This window comes from Rattus norvegicus, chromosome 14 (genome assembly GCF_021556685.1).
Source record: "Rattus norvegicus strain SHRSP/BbbUtx chromosome 14, alternate assembly SHRSP_T2T, whole genome shotgun sequence".
NCBI classification, from domain to species: Eukaryota; Metazoa; Chordata; class Mammalia; order Rodentia; family Muridae; genus Rattus; species Rattus norvegicus.
Genome location: NC_141547.1, coordinates 35,475,149 through 35,492,720, shown reverse-complemented (window position 1 = coordinate 35,492,720; position 17,572 = coordinate 35,475,149). Strand labels below are relative to the sequence as shown.

General features: G+C 44.8%; 1 protein-coding gene across 31 annotated transcripts in view; it reads right to left on the bottom strand.

The window, feature by feature from the left end:
* Fryl (FRY like transcription coactivator) overlaps window positions 1–17,572 on the bottom strand; it is a 233,939-nt gene that overhangs the window by 68,138 nt on the left and 148,229 nt on the right. For 13 of the 31 annotated variants that reach the window (XR_015636760.1, XR_015636762.1, XM_087583945.1 and 10 more), the window contains 10 exon segments: window positions 17,162–17,294; window positions 13,630–13,737; window positions 9,895–10,132; window positions 8,413–8,598; window positions 8,080–8,166; window positions 6,482–6,750; window positions 5,662–5,857; window positions 4,576–4,700; window positions 3,742–3,799; window positions 1,489–1,580 (listed from right to left, as the gene is read on the bottom strand). Coding sequence is in view for 27 of the 31 variants with exons in the window: in XM_087583945.1 (XP_087440071.1) it covers window positions 1,489–1,580; window positions 3,742–3,799; window positions 4,576–4,700; window positions 5,662–5,857; window positions 6,482–6,750; window positions 8,080–8,166; window positions 8,413–8,598; window positions 9,895–10,132; window positions 13,630–13,737; window positions 17,162–17,294 (1,492 nt within the window). In the remaining 4 variants the exon portion in view is untranslated. 31 annotated transcript variants of the gene reach the window in all.

The window sequence follows — 17,572 nt, the reverse complement described above, 5'->3', positions numbered from 1 at the left end:
ACGGATGACCCAGATTCTGACTTCTTTGCAAGAATATTCTTTACCTTCAGATCATGACCAATTAGCAGGCTGCAACCTATAGCAGAAAAGAGCATCCATTCTCTGAACTGTCCACTGAGCGGCTTCTGCACACATCAGGTACATAAAGGCCCCCATCTCCCTGGCATTCAAAATGTCCCCCATCCCTAATCCTGTGGGATGGGAGACGTGATCACACAGCAGTGACAACCTTTGACTGATTTTTCTCTTAGAAAATAAAAGTGAATCAAAATAGCTCTTTTCTAAAACAATTAGTGCTCAGCTGTGGGTTTTTGACATTACTTCTACTGCCACACTAAGGGACCACAGCTCGCGTCACATTCATGCGTTCTTGCTTTGCCATCAAGTTCACAAATCTCCATTTTACTTCTCATAACTTCAGTGGACGGCCTAGTCGTTCGTTCTTTTGCCTTCCATTTGACACAAGAAGAAAGCAAATCTACAGCTTAAATTCTCTTCCCTGGAGCCACTAGCTCTATTTTGAGAGTCTGTCACAAGCTTCTGATGCTAGATTGAAGGGTGCTAGGCACGTTCACAGACAGCCAGGACAAATGCCTGCACACACTGCTGCTACGCTTGTTAAACTCCCCACCCATTCCTTCCATCAAGACTTCTCCCACCCATTCCTTCCATCAAGACTTCTCTCGGGGCTCCTTTGGTGCACAAGGTCAGATCCATTACTTTTGCTTCAAAGGTCAGGTGACACCATAACCCTCCCAAGGAAACTGTTCACTTCCAACTCACAGCTAATGGTATTTCCTCAAGGGTCTTGGTCCTACTGTCAAGAATAACTCCAAGATTTACGGTTTGCGAATGGTGGGTAAACAGCTGTGAGTTACTTTTGTAAAGTTCATAATTTCCCCAGCAGGAACAACAACAGTTAGTCAGGATAAATTTGCATACTTGTTAATAGTTATCCTTTGAACATGTGAGTTTTTCTCAAGCCCAGAAGGTTATTTATCCTCATATGGGGCAAGAAATTATAAATATGTCAAGAAAAGACCACCACTATTACCTTTTCCTGGAAATCAAGGCTCCAACTAAATATCAAAGGCATGGGCTCATCACAGCTAGTTTTTGACCAGTCTAGTGCTGATATCATCATCATCATCATCATCCATCACCACCACCACCATCATCATCAATCATCACCATCATCATCATCATCACCACCATCATCGCCATCATCATCACCATTGTCGGTCTGTAGCTCAGGCTAGTCTGACACTCAAGGCAATCCTGCCTCTGCTTTTGGTGTTATGTAATTCCTGGTTGCTGATTAATGTGCTAGGTGCCTCTTTAATTGGTAAACAGTATTCACAGATGTTGACATGTATATTAGCTGAGTGTTTTTGTTACAATGGTGCTTTTCTGTTTTCACATACTTCAAGGAGAAAACAGCAGTCTCTAATCATCCCAAAGTTTTGAAAGTCAGAATTCCACACCCACCTGTGACTAATGACGCCAGCATCCGCCAACAGTTCAAATATCCGTACCAGTTGTACTCGTAAAATGTCTCGACGCCTGCGCCGCTTCATATTCTGTTCCAAGCAAAGATGTGAATTAAGAAAACACTCGAGTAATTCGTAGGAAACTGCCAGTGTGACTTGGAGAGTCGACAGTGTGAACACAGCGAGAGATGTGGGCTCATCACCGTTACACAGACTGTGCCGTGTGGATGCCGTGGATGCCGTGACTCTGGTCTCAAAGGGCCAGGTCTATGGATGGTGTGAAACTGACGAGCTAAACTGAACCACGCGGCATTTTCTAAGCTGATCCCTCCTATGTCCGGCAGAAATAAAACCCTAGGGTTACTCTTCAGTGATTAGTCAACCTGCTGATTTCAGAAGATGGAATTAATAAATCTGAGTCACGGGGAATCCCTAAGACTCAGAAACCTGGCAGGGAAAATAATCCTAACAGATAGAAACCTAAGGTTTTGCTCACACCTGCATCACACTTAATTTTTGCACCAGAAAATATAAAAAGCAAAGGAAAGAATCGGCCACTGTGGGATGAACAGACAAGGGGAGCGCTGGCTAAAACATCAGCTGAGCCATTTCACTGGGGTGCAGATTCCCAGAGACAGAAAGGAACCTCCCGGGTCACTTTCTAATCTACCTTGTCTCATCTGCAAAGTGATTTTCTGAACCCAGAGCAGTTAGAGGTCCTGTCTTTCACTTGTGCGTGCGTGGTCACCCTCCTGCCTCTAGGAAGCAAGCTCTTTTGCTGACTCAGTTTGCTTACTGCTTCCTTTGGGTCTTTCTAAAGTTTACAGAAATTCATTCTGAACTAAACAGCTTCCTATCGGTCCTCAAGGACGTCTGTGGGTTCTGACTGTACCCTCCCGGTTATGTCCACAGGAAGAGAGGGTAAACTGCAGACCCTCCAATCACAACTGGCATTCGAGGACATCACCACACCCTAAAACCAAGCCCGTAACCTACAGGCTGGAAGCAAAGACAGGAAGGAGTGGTAGTGTGCCTTCAAAATTCTCTTTCTGGACAGCAGATCTCACCAGAGCTCTCCCTCCTGCTTAAGTTTCTCAGGGGACCTCACCACCCCGACATTTGCAGTAGAGATTCTCTACAGGGATCTGCAGCCATGCATGTAAGATGCTTGCAGAGACAGATGTTCCATGCTGCCCCAGGGATTCTCACCAGACAGGCCTAGCGGTTAAGTTTTAGCAAGATCCTGCATAATTCTCAGATGTCCCTATTAGGCAGGAGCCACTGGACTGCAGGTAGACTGAAAAACCAAGCCACTTTCATGAGGTATTTCATTCATTCAAGCTACTTTCCCTTGTGATAGATATAATTGTACAGAAAAAGAAGCAATTTCCAGATCCTTTTAATAATACAGTTAAATGCTGTTTTTCTGCCTACGATGCCTTTGTCCACTGGGGGAAATGTTCCCAAGATTAGCATGTGGGCAGAGTCCTGAGGCATTATCCTTTGAACTTCTACAAGCTCATACCCACGTGCCCCACCAAACTGATGTAATTAGTCTGCATATTCCTAGTTCCCAAGGTCCTACTGTTTCTGAATGTTTCAGCTCTGCAGAGGTGAGATTTGAAAAGCAGGATTGTCTAATGGGGCCGCAGTAGCCTGTTGAGGAAAGTTCGCTGGAAAGCATCCACAGTGGACGACTGATAGTAGTCTACGAATGGGTCCATGCTTTCAAAGCAACTGATGTAGCTGCCATTGAGAGGTGAGGCTGCAAAAGCAGAAATCACTCACTGTGTAATCACTCTCGGAAAACCTGCCGACTCTGTGCAGAGCCTACCTCTTGCCCTCCCTTATGGTACGGTGACTTTCTGACTGCTTTGTGTCCTGGGTTTCTATATGTCCTGTGTTTTATACTGGACGGGGAGATAGTTTGCACGTGAAAAGGTGAGCTGAAAATACACCAGACAGCTGGGTGTGTGGTGCACGCTTTCAATCCCAGCACCTGGGAGGCATGAGCAAATGGATTTCTTGTGTTTGAGGGCAGCCTGGCCTACACAGTAAGTTCCAGGTAACACTGGACTACATTGTGAGACCCTGTCTACAAGGCAAAGGCAAGCAAACAGACAACAACAGCCAAACACACCAATCTCTCATTTCCTAATTTCTACCTTTTAGTATATGTTCTATTTAGGGTACGGCAGGACAACGTTCACCACATAAAAAATTAATGGTGGGAAACTACATAGCAGCTTACCTCTGGCCTTCTTTCAAGTGCTTCTTTAATTATGGGGTGCAACTCCTCTATTAATTCTCTAGAAGAGAAATGGTATACATTTTTGGCACTGAGAGCTAAATAGGCAGAATGTGATGTTTGCAAATCCTTCTGGGAACAGCAGGAACCGACAGTATTGACGCTAAGCCCACTGTTTTAAACAGTTCTTAGTGCTTCATTTTGATTATAAAACATCTGTTTAATCGAACACTTGTAAGCTGCAGATCATGGCATCCGCACTGACAGAAGACGATATCATCGATATTTCTATTCCATTGTTCTGAGAACTGCATATATTTTATGGTGCTGAAACATGGTAATGTACAAATTGCTCTCCCTTCTTTGTTTTACCCCAGCATAGTACTAAAGGACTGATAACGTTCTACTATACCATATATACTGTATAGTAGGCTAGCCTGAGGTTACTGAGGAGATGGTCAAAAATAACTGACGAACACCAGCAGTTGTTTACTGAGCCAGTATCTGTCCAAACGGAAGATTAGATAGAACATGGTTTACATTTTGATTTCACTTAAAAATGTGTTCACTGCATGGGACTGAGGGAAAAAAAAAACCCTAAAAAGCCAGTGTAAACACAGTCAACCCACGGATTGATCATTTATATAAAAATGCTGATGTCGGGAGAGCAAGCAATTCTGCGGAGGAAATAGTTTTCATTCTCTCGGTAAGACCATGGCTGACGTGGAGAAGGCAAGGCAGGAAGGAAACTCAAACAACCTCTCTTCCACTCCGCTCCGCCTCGCTTACCGGCATGCTCGTTATCCTACTGCAGAGAGAACGTAATGTGGGAGTTACCTGAAGGCTCCCGGGTTGGTCCTGCCGAGACCTAGAACGAGGGACTCCGTGATTTCCATGCTCTCGGAGCGCATCATTGGAACTATGTGCTTAAACAGGGAGGAAGGGGACGGGATGCCAACAATCTGAGGGAAAAAAAAAAAATCAGAATAGCATTTACAGTTAGATAACCAACCAAATAATTTGACATTTCAACAATCTGTGGTCAAAGAAGACGAATAGATGACATTTTTTTTTTCTTTTTGGCAAACAAGAATGTTGGATCAAATTCAGTTTTCGGTACACATAACCTGGAGAAGCTAAAGAACTTGTGCAAACGTTTACTGCGGTTCATTCACAGAGCTTGTGTGTGGGTCTCTGTATTTCCTAGAGAGACTCAGCCCCATATAACAGTCCGTGGACTCAAGCACATGTTTTCTATCTTTTGATCCATAAACACTGAAAGACGAAATTGTGATACTGCAGTCTTCAGTTTCCGTCAAGCACGCATGACCCCTTGCTTCCTTCCTACCAAGACGTCTATTTAATGGTTCTTCTCATGTATCCATTATGTTGCTTTGAGATGTAGGCAAATTCTGTAAAAGCATTTAATTACTTAGACCATGCCTCTGGAGCAAGGAACGGAGGTTCACTCCTGTGATCCCAGGACTGGGGCAGCTAAGAGGACTGCTGGAAGTCTGAGGCAAGCTCAGGATGCACGGTAAGTTCTAAGCCAGCCTGGGTTACAGGTGAGGCTTATCTCATAAAAATAATAAATGAGTGAATGAGCAATGAATGAACTAATGAACGAATGACTCCTGTTGGCTTGGGACGCAGGGTAAGAAGAAACATGTATTATTACTTCCTTTAAAGGATTCAGCATGCTATTTCTATGAAAGTGATCCCTTTAGTCAACGGAAAAACTCTATTCTTGATTCTAACTAGGAATCCACAAAAATAAAAATAGAATTTCTTGAAGTACTTTCTTTTCCCCAGTGAAAATGAGAAATATTCTTCAACCAGTTTATTATATTTTCCATGAGAAGAAATTTACGACATCTTTCTGGTGGAATCACTGGGACTGCACAGGGGGTGAGAAAGACCCACCTTGGAATCGATGCTGTAGCCACTGTCAGGGGTGGACGCCAGCGTCTCGGGAGGAGAGCATCTCACGGAGCCTGCGGGTGCTGAAGGGGACGGGGAGGCGGCCGCGCTGCAGCAGAGAATCAGGTAGTTTCTCCACAGGCCAACGTACGAGTCACTGCTCGTGGTGGTGCTTACTTTCTTAGCATTGATGGGGCTACTAAAAAAAAAGAAAGAAAAGTGAAAATTGTGCATGTCTTCTTCAAGTAACATTTTTATGGGAAAAGTTCACAATTCAATGTATTTTGTTCATTTTCATTCGCCATTGCTTCCTTCTGACTACCACACTGCTGACCTCCCAACTATGCCTTCCTCTTTTTTCCCGTTATTAATAACCCCCTATCTCCAAATATGGCTGCTCATATGTGTGGCTCAGGCCATGCACTGACTGGGGCACCTACTAGTGGCCACGCCCTCAAAGGAGTGACTATCTCTCCTCAGCAGCTATCAAGTGCACAACACACTTAGAAAGTTTTAATGTAACTGATGGCAAGCCGTCTACCAATTTAAAAGGACGCGGTTATTATAAAGCTTTATTTTGAGTACTCAGTCTCTGTGGAAGAGGGAAATGAATGAAGTATCAGAGGCCTTCCACGTGAGACAGAAAAGACAGATCCCTGCGAGCCTACAGCCTTCTCAGTCCCCCCCAAAACCCCGCTTCACAGCATAGCCACACAGTACAGCACATGGCTTACAGAATGACCAGTACACGTCAGTTCTCAAGAAGCACACACTGCTCAAGCTGACTACCCACTGGGAAACTGCTCTCACTCAAAGCACTCACTTTATATCAACCTGGGGGGACAATAGCTGCAGCCTCGTGTACGCGAACATCCACGCATAGCTCACAGCTGTGGAGCAGTGCTTCGGAAGATTTTCTTGCTTTAGAAAACTGGAGAGGCTTATAATCCATGGGTCTTGGCCTTGGGTCACATGTGCAAATATCCAAATGTGTGAGGGGCTGATCACATCAAACTGGTGGCTGATGGGAGAAGAGTTCCAATCTGCTAATGTCTGCAGGTCTACGGAGCTCGGGCAATACAGCAAAGTAGTCTAGAGAGAGAGAGAGCGAGTGAGTGTCACGCACTCGAGGAACTTCCAACGTTTGTCTACAGGAGGGGCTTTAGGCTGGAAGTGGACTGTCAGTGGTGTTTTGCAATACAAGACCTACGTCTTGTGGCTGGAGCTAGGTTTGAGGAAGGAGTAGATCTCTGATATTCACACCAGGTTAACCCTCAGGAGAGGCATGTTGTAGCTTTCACTACTCTCGAAAGGCTGTATGGACCAAGAAGGTTAAGATCAATAGCTTAAGTGATTCCGTGTGAATACCCGACTTGTGTCAGTTCCCAGAACTCGTTAGAAGTAAAACAAAACCCATCCTGATGCAGTGCAGCGGCCTGTGCTGTGAGCCGTCTCCAGAGGTGCACATTGCTAAACATTTGTTCCTTAACACTCAGATTCTTAAAGAAATTAAGATCTGCCTTTTTTCATTTTCTTCAATAAACATTGTTTAAGGCATTATTAAGCCACTTATTATTCTGCTCGTTACCATAATAGAGTTAGTGTTCTAAAACACAATTCTTTCAACTGTATACATTTTTAATCATGTCTCAGGCTTATAAAATTTTATTATTACCTGCCTTAGGTTGTGTATAACAGATGAGTTATAAGAACCAGGTGTTAGGCAGAAAGCAAATAAATCTTTTATCCATTAATCCAAAATAGGAGAACTAAAAATTCAAGCAGTAAATGTCACCATTGTTCCTGTTTCAACCTTGGACTGTTGACTTCCCTCCCCTCTCCCCCACCCTCACTACATAAAACTAAACGAAGATTGCATGCATTAGGCTGGATATGGCCCTGGGTTCTATTCCAAGCATAGAAAACATAGGAGAAGGTGAGGGCAGAAGAAGAGGGAGGGGGGAAAAGAAAGAAATTTATACCATCAGGTTTTTTGTAATTTACTTGCTGATAAAATGTTTCTCTATGTGTTAACATACTATTTATTTAACTTCATAAAGCAAATGAAAATATTCACTGAAAAAGCAAATGAAAACCCAAGGTTTCCCCTCTGATATAAAGAATACTTCCTTGCATGGCTGTAACCACTAAGCAACAGGTCACAGTCTGGTGACATCACATTTAAGGGAAATCTCTCGGGGAAAGATGAAAAATTTACCAAGATCAACTTGTTTGTAATCGCAGCAAGAACTAGCCATGGCCTTAGCACGCGCCACTTTAAAACCCTCTGAATGCTTCAGAGATCCTTTATGACTCGCTGCATTTGTTAAGGAGACACGCTTACACATATGCTCAGACACCGATGTGTATCCACCTGCCTTAAGTCCCAAGATACGATGGAGAGGAAACTCCTCCAGTTACCTGGTCGGCCCCCGTGAGATGTATGAAGCTCTCCAGAATGGATGGGCTCAGCCTGTCCATCACATCAATGGCTAACTCCTCATCACCCTGTAAGGAAAGAGAAGGAACGTCTATGCAAATGAGGAGGCTTAAGAAAGCTAGGCAATGGGAAGTGAGGTTGAGCAGGGTGTGGGCTCCGCTCTTTTCTTGTGATGAACTGGGGAGCAGGGTGTGGTGGAGAGCGGAGGGCAGGGCAGGCAGGCTGGGTTCCATCAGGCCCACTCCAGCAGGCAGCCACAAAGTAAACTACGCCTGCTTTTCATGAGATGACCGCATGAGATGCCTAACCCTTACCTTAGGGACCTCCAAAAGTGCAAACAAAGCCCGTATCTCTCTAAGGACACTGACAGCCAGCCTTCTTGTGGCGGGACGGCTGCTACAGAGGATGACCAGCGCAAAGCCTTCGACCACATGGAACACAGTGGAATATAGGCTCCTTTCCAGAGGAGGGGGGTGAGGACCTCCATTAGAGATGCTCTGCTTGAAAAATAAACGCAAGTTAAAACAGGCAAAATTTTAAACGCGTGTTGGAAAGGAAACAGTAACCAGTGAGGCAAATTACAAGCCTCACGTATGTCACTTATTATGGTGACAGGCCTGCCTCCACTCAAGCGGGTCAAACAGCATTTACTTTATGAATGTAATAGTGTGGCCTGGGGCTGAGGGGATAGCCTGCTATCTCAGGAGTCTGAAGCAGGAAGGTCATAAGCTTCAGGCCAGTGCAGGATACAGCATGAGTTCAAAGCCAGCTTGGGCAGTAACTTTGTGAGACTTGGTCTCAGACTAAAAAGTAAAACCAGGTTTTGGTGTATATCTCAGTGGTAGAGCCCTGTAGGAGGAGTGAGGCTTGGAGTTCAACAGAGCCATATCAGCACAAAAAACAGAGAATAGTGTTCCAATGGAGCCTGGAGGTGGTGGCCCAGGCCTTTAATCCCAGCACTTGGGAGGCAGAGACAGGTGAATCTGTGTGCATTCAAGGCTAGCCTGGTCTACAGACTGAGGTCTAGGACAGCCAAGGTTACACAGAGAAACTCTGTCTCAAACAACCTAACCAAAGCCAAAATAAACAAACAAAAAACAACCCCCAGGTGCTCCAATGGCTGTTTAATAGGCCATGCCTAATGTGTGCCCCTTGGATTACCTTGTGACTTTGTAGCCATTACTTAGTCCCTCTCAGTGTAGCGTGTACATGAGAGAAATGAGAGCCTGAAGTGCATGCTTCATGTGTAAGAGCAGGCTGTGTACACAGCCTCGTCTGGGAGCTTGTCAGAAGCAGGTGTGCTCAGGGCGCGTGGTCTGTGTGCTCATTACTGTGTGTCTGGGTTACTCTGGATGCTCTAAGCTTCCAAGGTTCTATGGTTTTTGCACAGTGTTATAAAATCAACTACATGTGCACCTTGCATGGTGAAGGAGCACAGACCTGTGTGCTCAAGAGACTGGCACCTTTGCAAAAGCAATCAATCCAAATGACATACTACCAAAGGTTTCAGGTAAGCTTTGAAATGCTGGAAACACTGTCACATAAGAGTCAACTCTACGATTCTTGTGCTCAATAAAACATAACATGACACCAAACAAAGAGGGCTTAAAGGCTGGTCACAAATGCTTGGTGTCCAATGAGAAGAAAGTCCAACACAAGGGATTATCATCAAGAGAAGGACATTACAACCAGTCACGACTGCAGAACTTGAGAGAGCCACTGTGTGTCAGTTAACTTCACAATCGATCATTTCCACTGATCAGCCCCAAAGCAAGACTGTGAGAGCATGTTGGTACCTGGGAGTCCTGGGTCCTGTTGTACATCTGAGCTGCCTGCTTCCACTGATTTATTAATTGTACCAACATCTTTACAGCATTATCAAGAAGGGTGGGGTGGACATCAGTCACTTCACGAACAATAAAATATACAAATCCTGAAAGAACATCCTCCCGCCAATCTGGGAAATCAAGCATCAGTGCCTGCAGGGTGTTGAAAGCCAGCGCCCGTAGTTCCTCATCCATGTGGATAGTGAGCCTGTAGAAGACAGAATCCCATTCGTGAGCAACAGGATGAAACACAGTGCTGCTACCTGTTACCTAACATTTACAAGTAAGCCAGCTAAACATCCGTGTCTCCTAAAACTTACAAGTAAGCCAGCTAAACATCCGTGTCTCCTAAAACTTACAAGTAAGCCAGCTAAACATCCGTCTCTCCTAAAACTTAACTAAGATACCCGATCTGTCCCTTCACATGCTCGGTGAGAATATGAAGACAGGGGCCCAGGCTCACTTTGCTAGGCCATAATCACCCTCTCTGTGCTAGTCTATAGTTTAAATTCCATGCCGATTGAGTCACAATCACTGATGTTTTTGCTAACGTTCAGGATAGTAAGACTTGGGTTTAACTGAGAAGCTGTTGGTTAGAAATACAGACGTATCAGAAATCCATTTCAAATTCCTTCAATCCTTAACACCTTATAGTACTCTCCTATAATCAATAAAAATAAGTCCAACCACACAGGAGCTTAGCAATAACTTATACTAATCTGGTTACCGGAGAACACATGGCTAATGCCAACCATTTTTTAAAGGCATTTAAGGCTGCAGACGGAATATTAATAGCTCATTACAGAGGTAACATCACGATGAAGTCGAGAGAAGTAATTCCTGAGGGTAGGAGCGGAAGCAAATTTAGGAGTAAGAAAACGGCTACACCTTGAAAATAAAATGGGTCAAGAACCCACCAGGCCCCAACTAGCTTAGGGCTTAATAAGTCAAGTCAGTATGTAATAATTACATTTTAAAGTTAAGTTACTTTTTAAAGACTTCAATATACTGATCATAATTTTAGTTATGAGAGAGAAGAGAAGAGAAGAGAAGAGAAGAGAAGAGAGAGAGAGAGAGAGAGAGAGAGAGAGAGAGAATTAAAAGATGGCTGCAGTCCTTTAGCTGTGAGGCTTGCTACCATGTGAATTATAAAACACTGAGGCTGAGGATTATTTTAGCGGCTGACAATAAAGACAAATGCATTGAAGTTAGAGATGACCGGAAGGAACAGTAGTTACAAAGCACACTTCATGTGTGTGCACGCATGGGAACACGGAGTTACTCACGAGAGAGGGGGGTGGCATGTGGTTAAGAAGGGAGGCATCACAGTTTGCTGACTTCGGCTCTGGTCTTACTCTAAGCCGGCCTCCAACTGACAGAAGCTAAAGAGACACCCATTGCAGGTGCATTGCAGGCTTTGGAACAAATAACACTAGTTATCTACACGGCCTTTAAACCCATGACTGTCTAAATACCTCACGTCAAAATGGTGTGACTCAGGACATGCGTGCCTTGTGCAGGGGAGAGAACAATGGGCCCTGGCTAATTAAACTCGGGGATTATTTTTCCCTAGAGACTTTACGGAGGCCTATAAATTCACAGCAGGCCTTGTGTGGCTGGCTGCCTTCTGGCTTCCCTTATTCTCAAGTAAGGAAGAGTTAGACACTAACTCCAAGCCAACATAGTTGAGAATCTTTCTGGCCACAGAGGTAAATTAATTTAAAATGACAGACAGAGGGAAAGGAAGGAAATTCAACTGCCATTCACGGCTCAGAGGCTGGCTCCTTCCAGCGCCAGCCTTCCTCGCCTGGGGCCTCTCAGGTGCGGCTTCATTCTGGGGGAGTTGAGAGGGGCGATGCTGGAGATTTCTCTTGCAGGAGGATATCCTCACCTTCCAGAAAGATGTAGGTCAAGGGAGGCCGACGTGAGACCAGTGAGGTCAGGATTGACAGTAGCCGCTCACTGCTGTAAGGCTGAATGCTATGGGTTAACATCAGGCTCCCAATGGGGTGCCAGCTTTCTAATTCCTCACTGTTTATATTTCATCTACTTCATTTTGGAGACAGCGTCTCACTGTACGACAGTGTAGCCTCCAATTCTCAATTCTCCCTGCCTCTGACTTGTGAATGGTGGGAACCCACACAATGGTGGAAGTAAAGGACCGAATCCAATTACAAAGCTGACCTCTGAACTCTACATCTGTGCCATGGCATACATACACATGTACCTATAGTGAGAAATTAAAGTTTTTTAATTAACAATTAAGGGAGAGCTGAGTCTCTTGGCACAAGCATCAAATTGCAGGTACTTAAAGAGACTGAGGCAGAAGGATTCCTGAGTTCAGGCTTGCTTGGTATACAGAGGGTGATCGAGGTCAGCCTTGACACAGACTGAGACCCTGCTTCATAGTAAAGCATGTACACGTATGTATGCATGCTGTAGCAGGATCTGCAGCCTAGAGTACTTGCCTAACATGCACAGCCTTTAGGTTCAATTCAGTGCCACAAACCAACCCTAAAGAGGCTGGGTGGGGAGAGAGAGAAGTTATGGAAAGGCACAGTTTCAACTAAGCCCTTCTGACTCCTCATGGTCCCCAGGAGACAAATACCACTGTCACTGTGGTCCCAACACCTGAGGGAGGCACGAGGCCATCTGGGAAGTGCCAGGTGTTGTCACCCAGGGCTTGAACAAGTGCTGTAGCAATCTGGTCACTATTTACACAATATGGTGATTGCCCAGCAACCAGTAAACATAACAGTCACCATGTTTGGTTTTCCACTAGGGTGTGGCTGGCCAACTGTGGTTCCGGGCGGACTCCAGGCAGATGCCCAGTCATGTTCCGTCAGCAGTATGGTCCTGCTACTTCTGTAATTCCACAGTGGGAATGCAGACATGACACAAACTGAGGCAGTGGGTCTCAACCCTCTTAATACTATGACCCTTTAAGACAGCTCCTCATGTGGTGGGGACTCCCAACCATAAAACTATTTCTGTTGCTACTTCACAAACTGTGATTTTGCTAGTTATGAATTATAATGTAAATACCTGTGTCTTCTGAGGGTCACAGGTCGCCCCTTGTGACAGGATTGTTTGACATCCCCAACCCCCAAAGTGTCTCAACCTACAGGTTGAGAACTTCTGAACTATATAGCATGATCAGCAAAACTGAAATATTTACTGTCTGGCCTTTCATGAAGAAAGAAAGCATGCTGACCCCTTACTGCATGATCCTCAGTGCCATCCACACAACACAGCCTCAGCATGTACTTAGGCTGGGAGACATTGCTTAAGTGTGGTTGCTATGGTATCTATTCACTTTATAGAACTATGCTGTGCCTAATGGAGGGAGAGGAGGGGTAAACACTTGAAGGCAGCAGGCTCTCCTATAGCAGAAAAAGTTAACTGGGTCTTGGTCACTACTCAGGATGCTGACAGGATGACCTCAGAAGTAAGACCTCACTGAGCATCAGGGAGGCTGCTACATAAGGGATATTTGTCATATAAACCCAGTGAACTATTTATTACCTGACAGGGAATTGGAAAATAGGGCTTAGAGGGAGATGTTTGTGTGTGTGTGTGGGGGGTGGTATGTTAGAAATTAAAATTTGAGTGGGGGTAATAAAAGATGAGAATTAAGAGAATAAGTCATCAGGCTCGAGGCTGTGCCTGTTGTGAACACGGCGAGACGGTAATGATGCCACTCACCTTGCTAACAGCTCAATGAGGTCAGTTCTGCTCATACCATCGGGAATCAACCTCGGAATGGCAGCAATGCAAGTTCTAAACAAATCGATTTTGGGTTTCCTTTCCCCCCTGAAAAATGTATCACAACAAACAAAAAAACAGAGTAAGAAGCGTATCACATGGGCTGGAAAGATCCATTTTACAAAAATGGATCAGAGTCCCAAGGCTAATAGGTCCAATTAAAAGGGGGGACACAAGCTAACACATACACAGACCCAGCAGCCACTCACCACCCACACACAAGGGAAAGATGGAGGATTCGGGGAGATAACAGCTAATAACTGATCTTATCAATTAGGGAGCAAGCATAATTCACTTTAATATTTAAAAAGAACTTAGTTATTCACAAACACAACTAAATACAGTTACTATTGGAAACAACCGTGTGATGGTTAATGTGGACTGTTAACTTCACAGGACCCAGCATCACAGGGGACACAACCTTCTGGGCATGGCTTGAGAGATTCCCTACACTGGATGGAGGTAGGAAGACTCATTGTGAAGGGAGGAGGCATTGTTCCATGGCCTGGTCAATATCACAAAGTGAAAGCTGGCAGAGCCTAAACATTTATTGCTGTCTGTGTTGTGAGTACTACCTGACAGCTGTTTCGAGGCCCTGCTGCCGTGACCTCCACACCAGGACGGACCACGCCAGGACGGAGCTCAGAGCTCAGACAAACCTGTCTTCCCTGTGCTGTTTTGTTCAGGCATTTTGTCACAGCAACAAGATAAGGAGTAAAAGTAGTGTTGATGCTACTAAGTGTCTGAATACTTAGTGTTATAATCTGGTGTTCTCCTAGGTGAGTATTTATATTGTTTTTGTCCTCTTGTGATACTGTATCTGTTCAGATTTTATATAATTAAACTGCACTGCTCTCTTAAGACTCCTGGAGATGTTTCAGTCCCTCCTGAGAGGCGGATGTTTGATATAATTTATTTTTACTATATATGTGTCTATGATGGGGAGGAGGCGATGTTAAGGACCTAATCCACGGCCTTACTCATGCTAGCCAGGAGCTCTGCCACTGAGCTACGTTCTCGCCTTCTCTACCATAGTTTCGTAAAGTTAGTCACACACTTTACAAACCACTGAGTACATAGCTTTTCATTTTAGTCTGTATTTGAAGAAAAGCTTCTCGAGTTCATCTCATCATTTTCTAGTCACTAGATAATAATCCCTGTGCAAGAAAGAATCAGAATGTCCTAAGAGTTTGGGTCCATCTTTGGTAGTGCTATTTACACTGTTGTCACTTTGTGTGGTTTTAAAATGCATGGATTAGAGTGACCACAAGTCAGATAAATAATACCAGTCCCCATAGACATGGTTTAAGCTGCAGCCGCTGTCCTTTAACAATAACCACACAACTGCGGCTGCTGGCTCTTGGGGCCATAGGACACTGTATATATGAGACGCAGACCCCACAGGCGACCAGGCACACCATGCCTTTCTAAACTGTTACTGACTGCTCACTGTGCACCAGTTCATATACTCGGCCAAAGGCGTGACTGCTGTGGGGTCTGCCTGTCCCCAGAGTGTGACATTTACTAAAACAGACAATTAAAGAGATGCTGGAGGCTAGCAAAGATAAAAATGGAGGGGGAAAAAAACTGAAAACAAAAACCATAGCAAATTCTTACAATTTCAGGTTGTCACAGCATCTTGTCTAAATATGAGCTTGACTGGACTCGACCTAGCAGAGTGTCTCAGAGAGCCCTGACGGTGTCTAGCTCTATTCACTCCCCTTTATCACTACTGACACCATTAATCCAGGTGTCACCACAGCCCGGTGAGACCGCATGAGACCAGCTAGATACCTGTGCTCAAATGCAGACATACCACGGTGACCTTCTCTAACATGACCTGGAACTTGTGAATGCTTCTTTGAAACACTGGTTAAGGTACCATGTGGGAAATTTGTTCAGGCAACCCTGGATCCGAGGGATCCACCAGCCTTGGTAGGGCCTTTTCTCAGCACATGCTCTCTGTGTGACCTTCCGACCTTGTGTAGTCTCTGGGACCTTTAAGGAATAAATTAGTTCCACTGGGTGTCCCTCTTTGTCATTTAAAGTCTATTGTCAGATTACAGTTAGAGATTCTAGGAAGGGAAATTCAAATGGAATTGTAAAAGGAGCTAGAGGAGACCAAGATGACCAGGGGACAGACATTGCATCCACTTGAGGCTCTCACAGGACCACAGGAGGAACTGGATGTAAATGTCACTGACTTTAATGCAAGAGTGGTTGTGGTGACCAGGAGGAAATGTCTCAGAGGAAGTCAAACACACAAAACCTTCACATTTGAAAACTCTCGGGACACTGCGGTACAACACTAGGCAACAGCCATACGTTAAATAAGAACAAAACATCCAAGGGATATTCTCAGACCTGTAACGCAGACACCTAAATCTAGATTTATATCTAAACCCCCTTAGAGATAATAGTGATACTCGCCAGCAAACAAGGGGCATGGCTATCACAAACATACCACCTCCCAAAAAGGGAGTATCTAACAGTTAACACAAGACATGCTGGGTGGAAGATAGCAAGCATGACGGGTGGGGAGGGGCCATCTCTGCATTCTCGGATTCTTATGACAGCTCTCAGATTTACATGATTCCTGGTTTTTATAAAAAAAAATTTAAAGCAGGACTCTGTAAGTAGGGTCATTTATTTATTAACCTTGATAAGTCGACCGTACAATACATATCATGTTAAGTGGAAATTACTCTTGTGGCAAATGAAAATAAGGTTCATGATTAGACTGGCATTATCTACACTAGTTCAGCATCACATAAAATAACAAAAAATGGAGCATGTGGGAGGAATCTCTGTATTGAAAACTATAGCAAACGGCCACACGGAAGAAGTCCAGGAGAAAAATGTATGGAAGCGGGTAACCTATGTGTGCCCTTCTGTGAGAAATAGCAATGGAAGCATGCGATGGAGGCATGCGATGGAGGCATGCAATGGGGCATGCGATGGAGGCATGCAATGGGGACATGCGATGGAGGCATGCGATGGAGGCATGCAATGGGGGTATGTAATGGAGGCATGCAATGGGGCATGCAATGGAGGTATGTAATGGAGGCATGCAATGGGGCATGCAATGGAGGTATGTAATGGAGGCATGCAATGGGGCATGCGATGGAGGCATGCAATGGGGCATGCGATGGAGGCATGCAATGGAGGCATGCAATGGGGCATGCGATGGAGGCATGCAATGGGGACATGCAATGGAGGCATGCGATGGAGGCATGCAATGGGGACATGCAATGGAAGCATGCGATGGAGGCATGCAATGGAGGCATGCAATGGGGCATGCAATGGGGGTATGTAATGGAGGCATGCAATGGGGTTATGTAATGGAGGCAGGCAATGGGCATGCAATGGAGGTATGTAATGGAGGCATGCGATGGAGGCATGCAATGGGGCATGTATTGGAAGCATGCAATGGAGGAACAGTATGCAATGGAGGCATGTATTTATTACATACGTAATCATGTCTTCTGGCTCTTTGTTGGACATCTGCACACTGGTCATACACATTGGTCTCCCAACCTCTTTGTCCAGATGCCGGAGAATGCTGTCTAACGCTCTCCTTACTTGAGGATAGTACACTGACATTCCTAGGAGAGAAAGCACACCATCACAATGACGCCAGCACTGCGTGAAAGACTGCTTTCTGTAATAACGACCTCTCAGCCTCTCGAGGAAGAAACCTTGCTGCTATCACATTAGAAGATGCTCTAACTGTGGCGTGCTCTTTGGGATACTGCGTACAAATTACACATAAAGATGATAAAGGACAGAACATACACAGCGGTGTCCCATGAGAAAACACGTTTCACAAGAAAACTCTTGACAGAATACTAGAAACATCAAAACGTGATCACGAGATCACTGT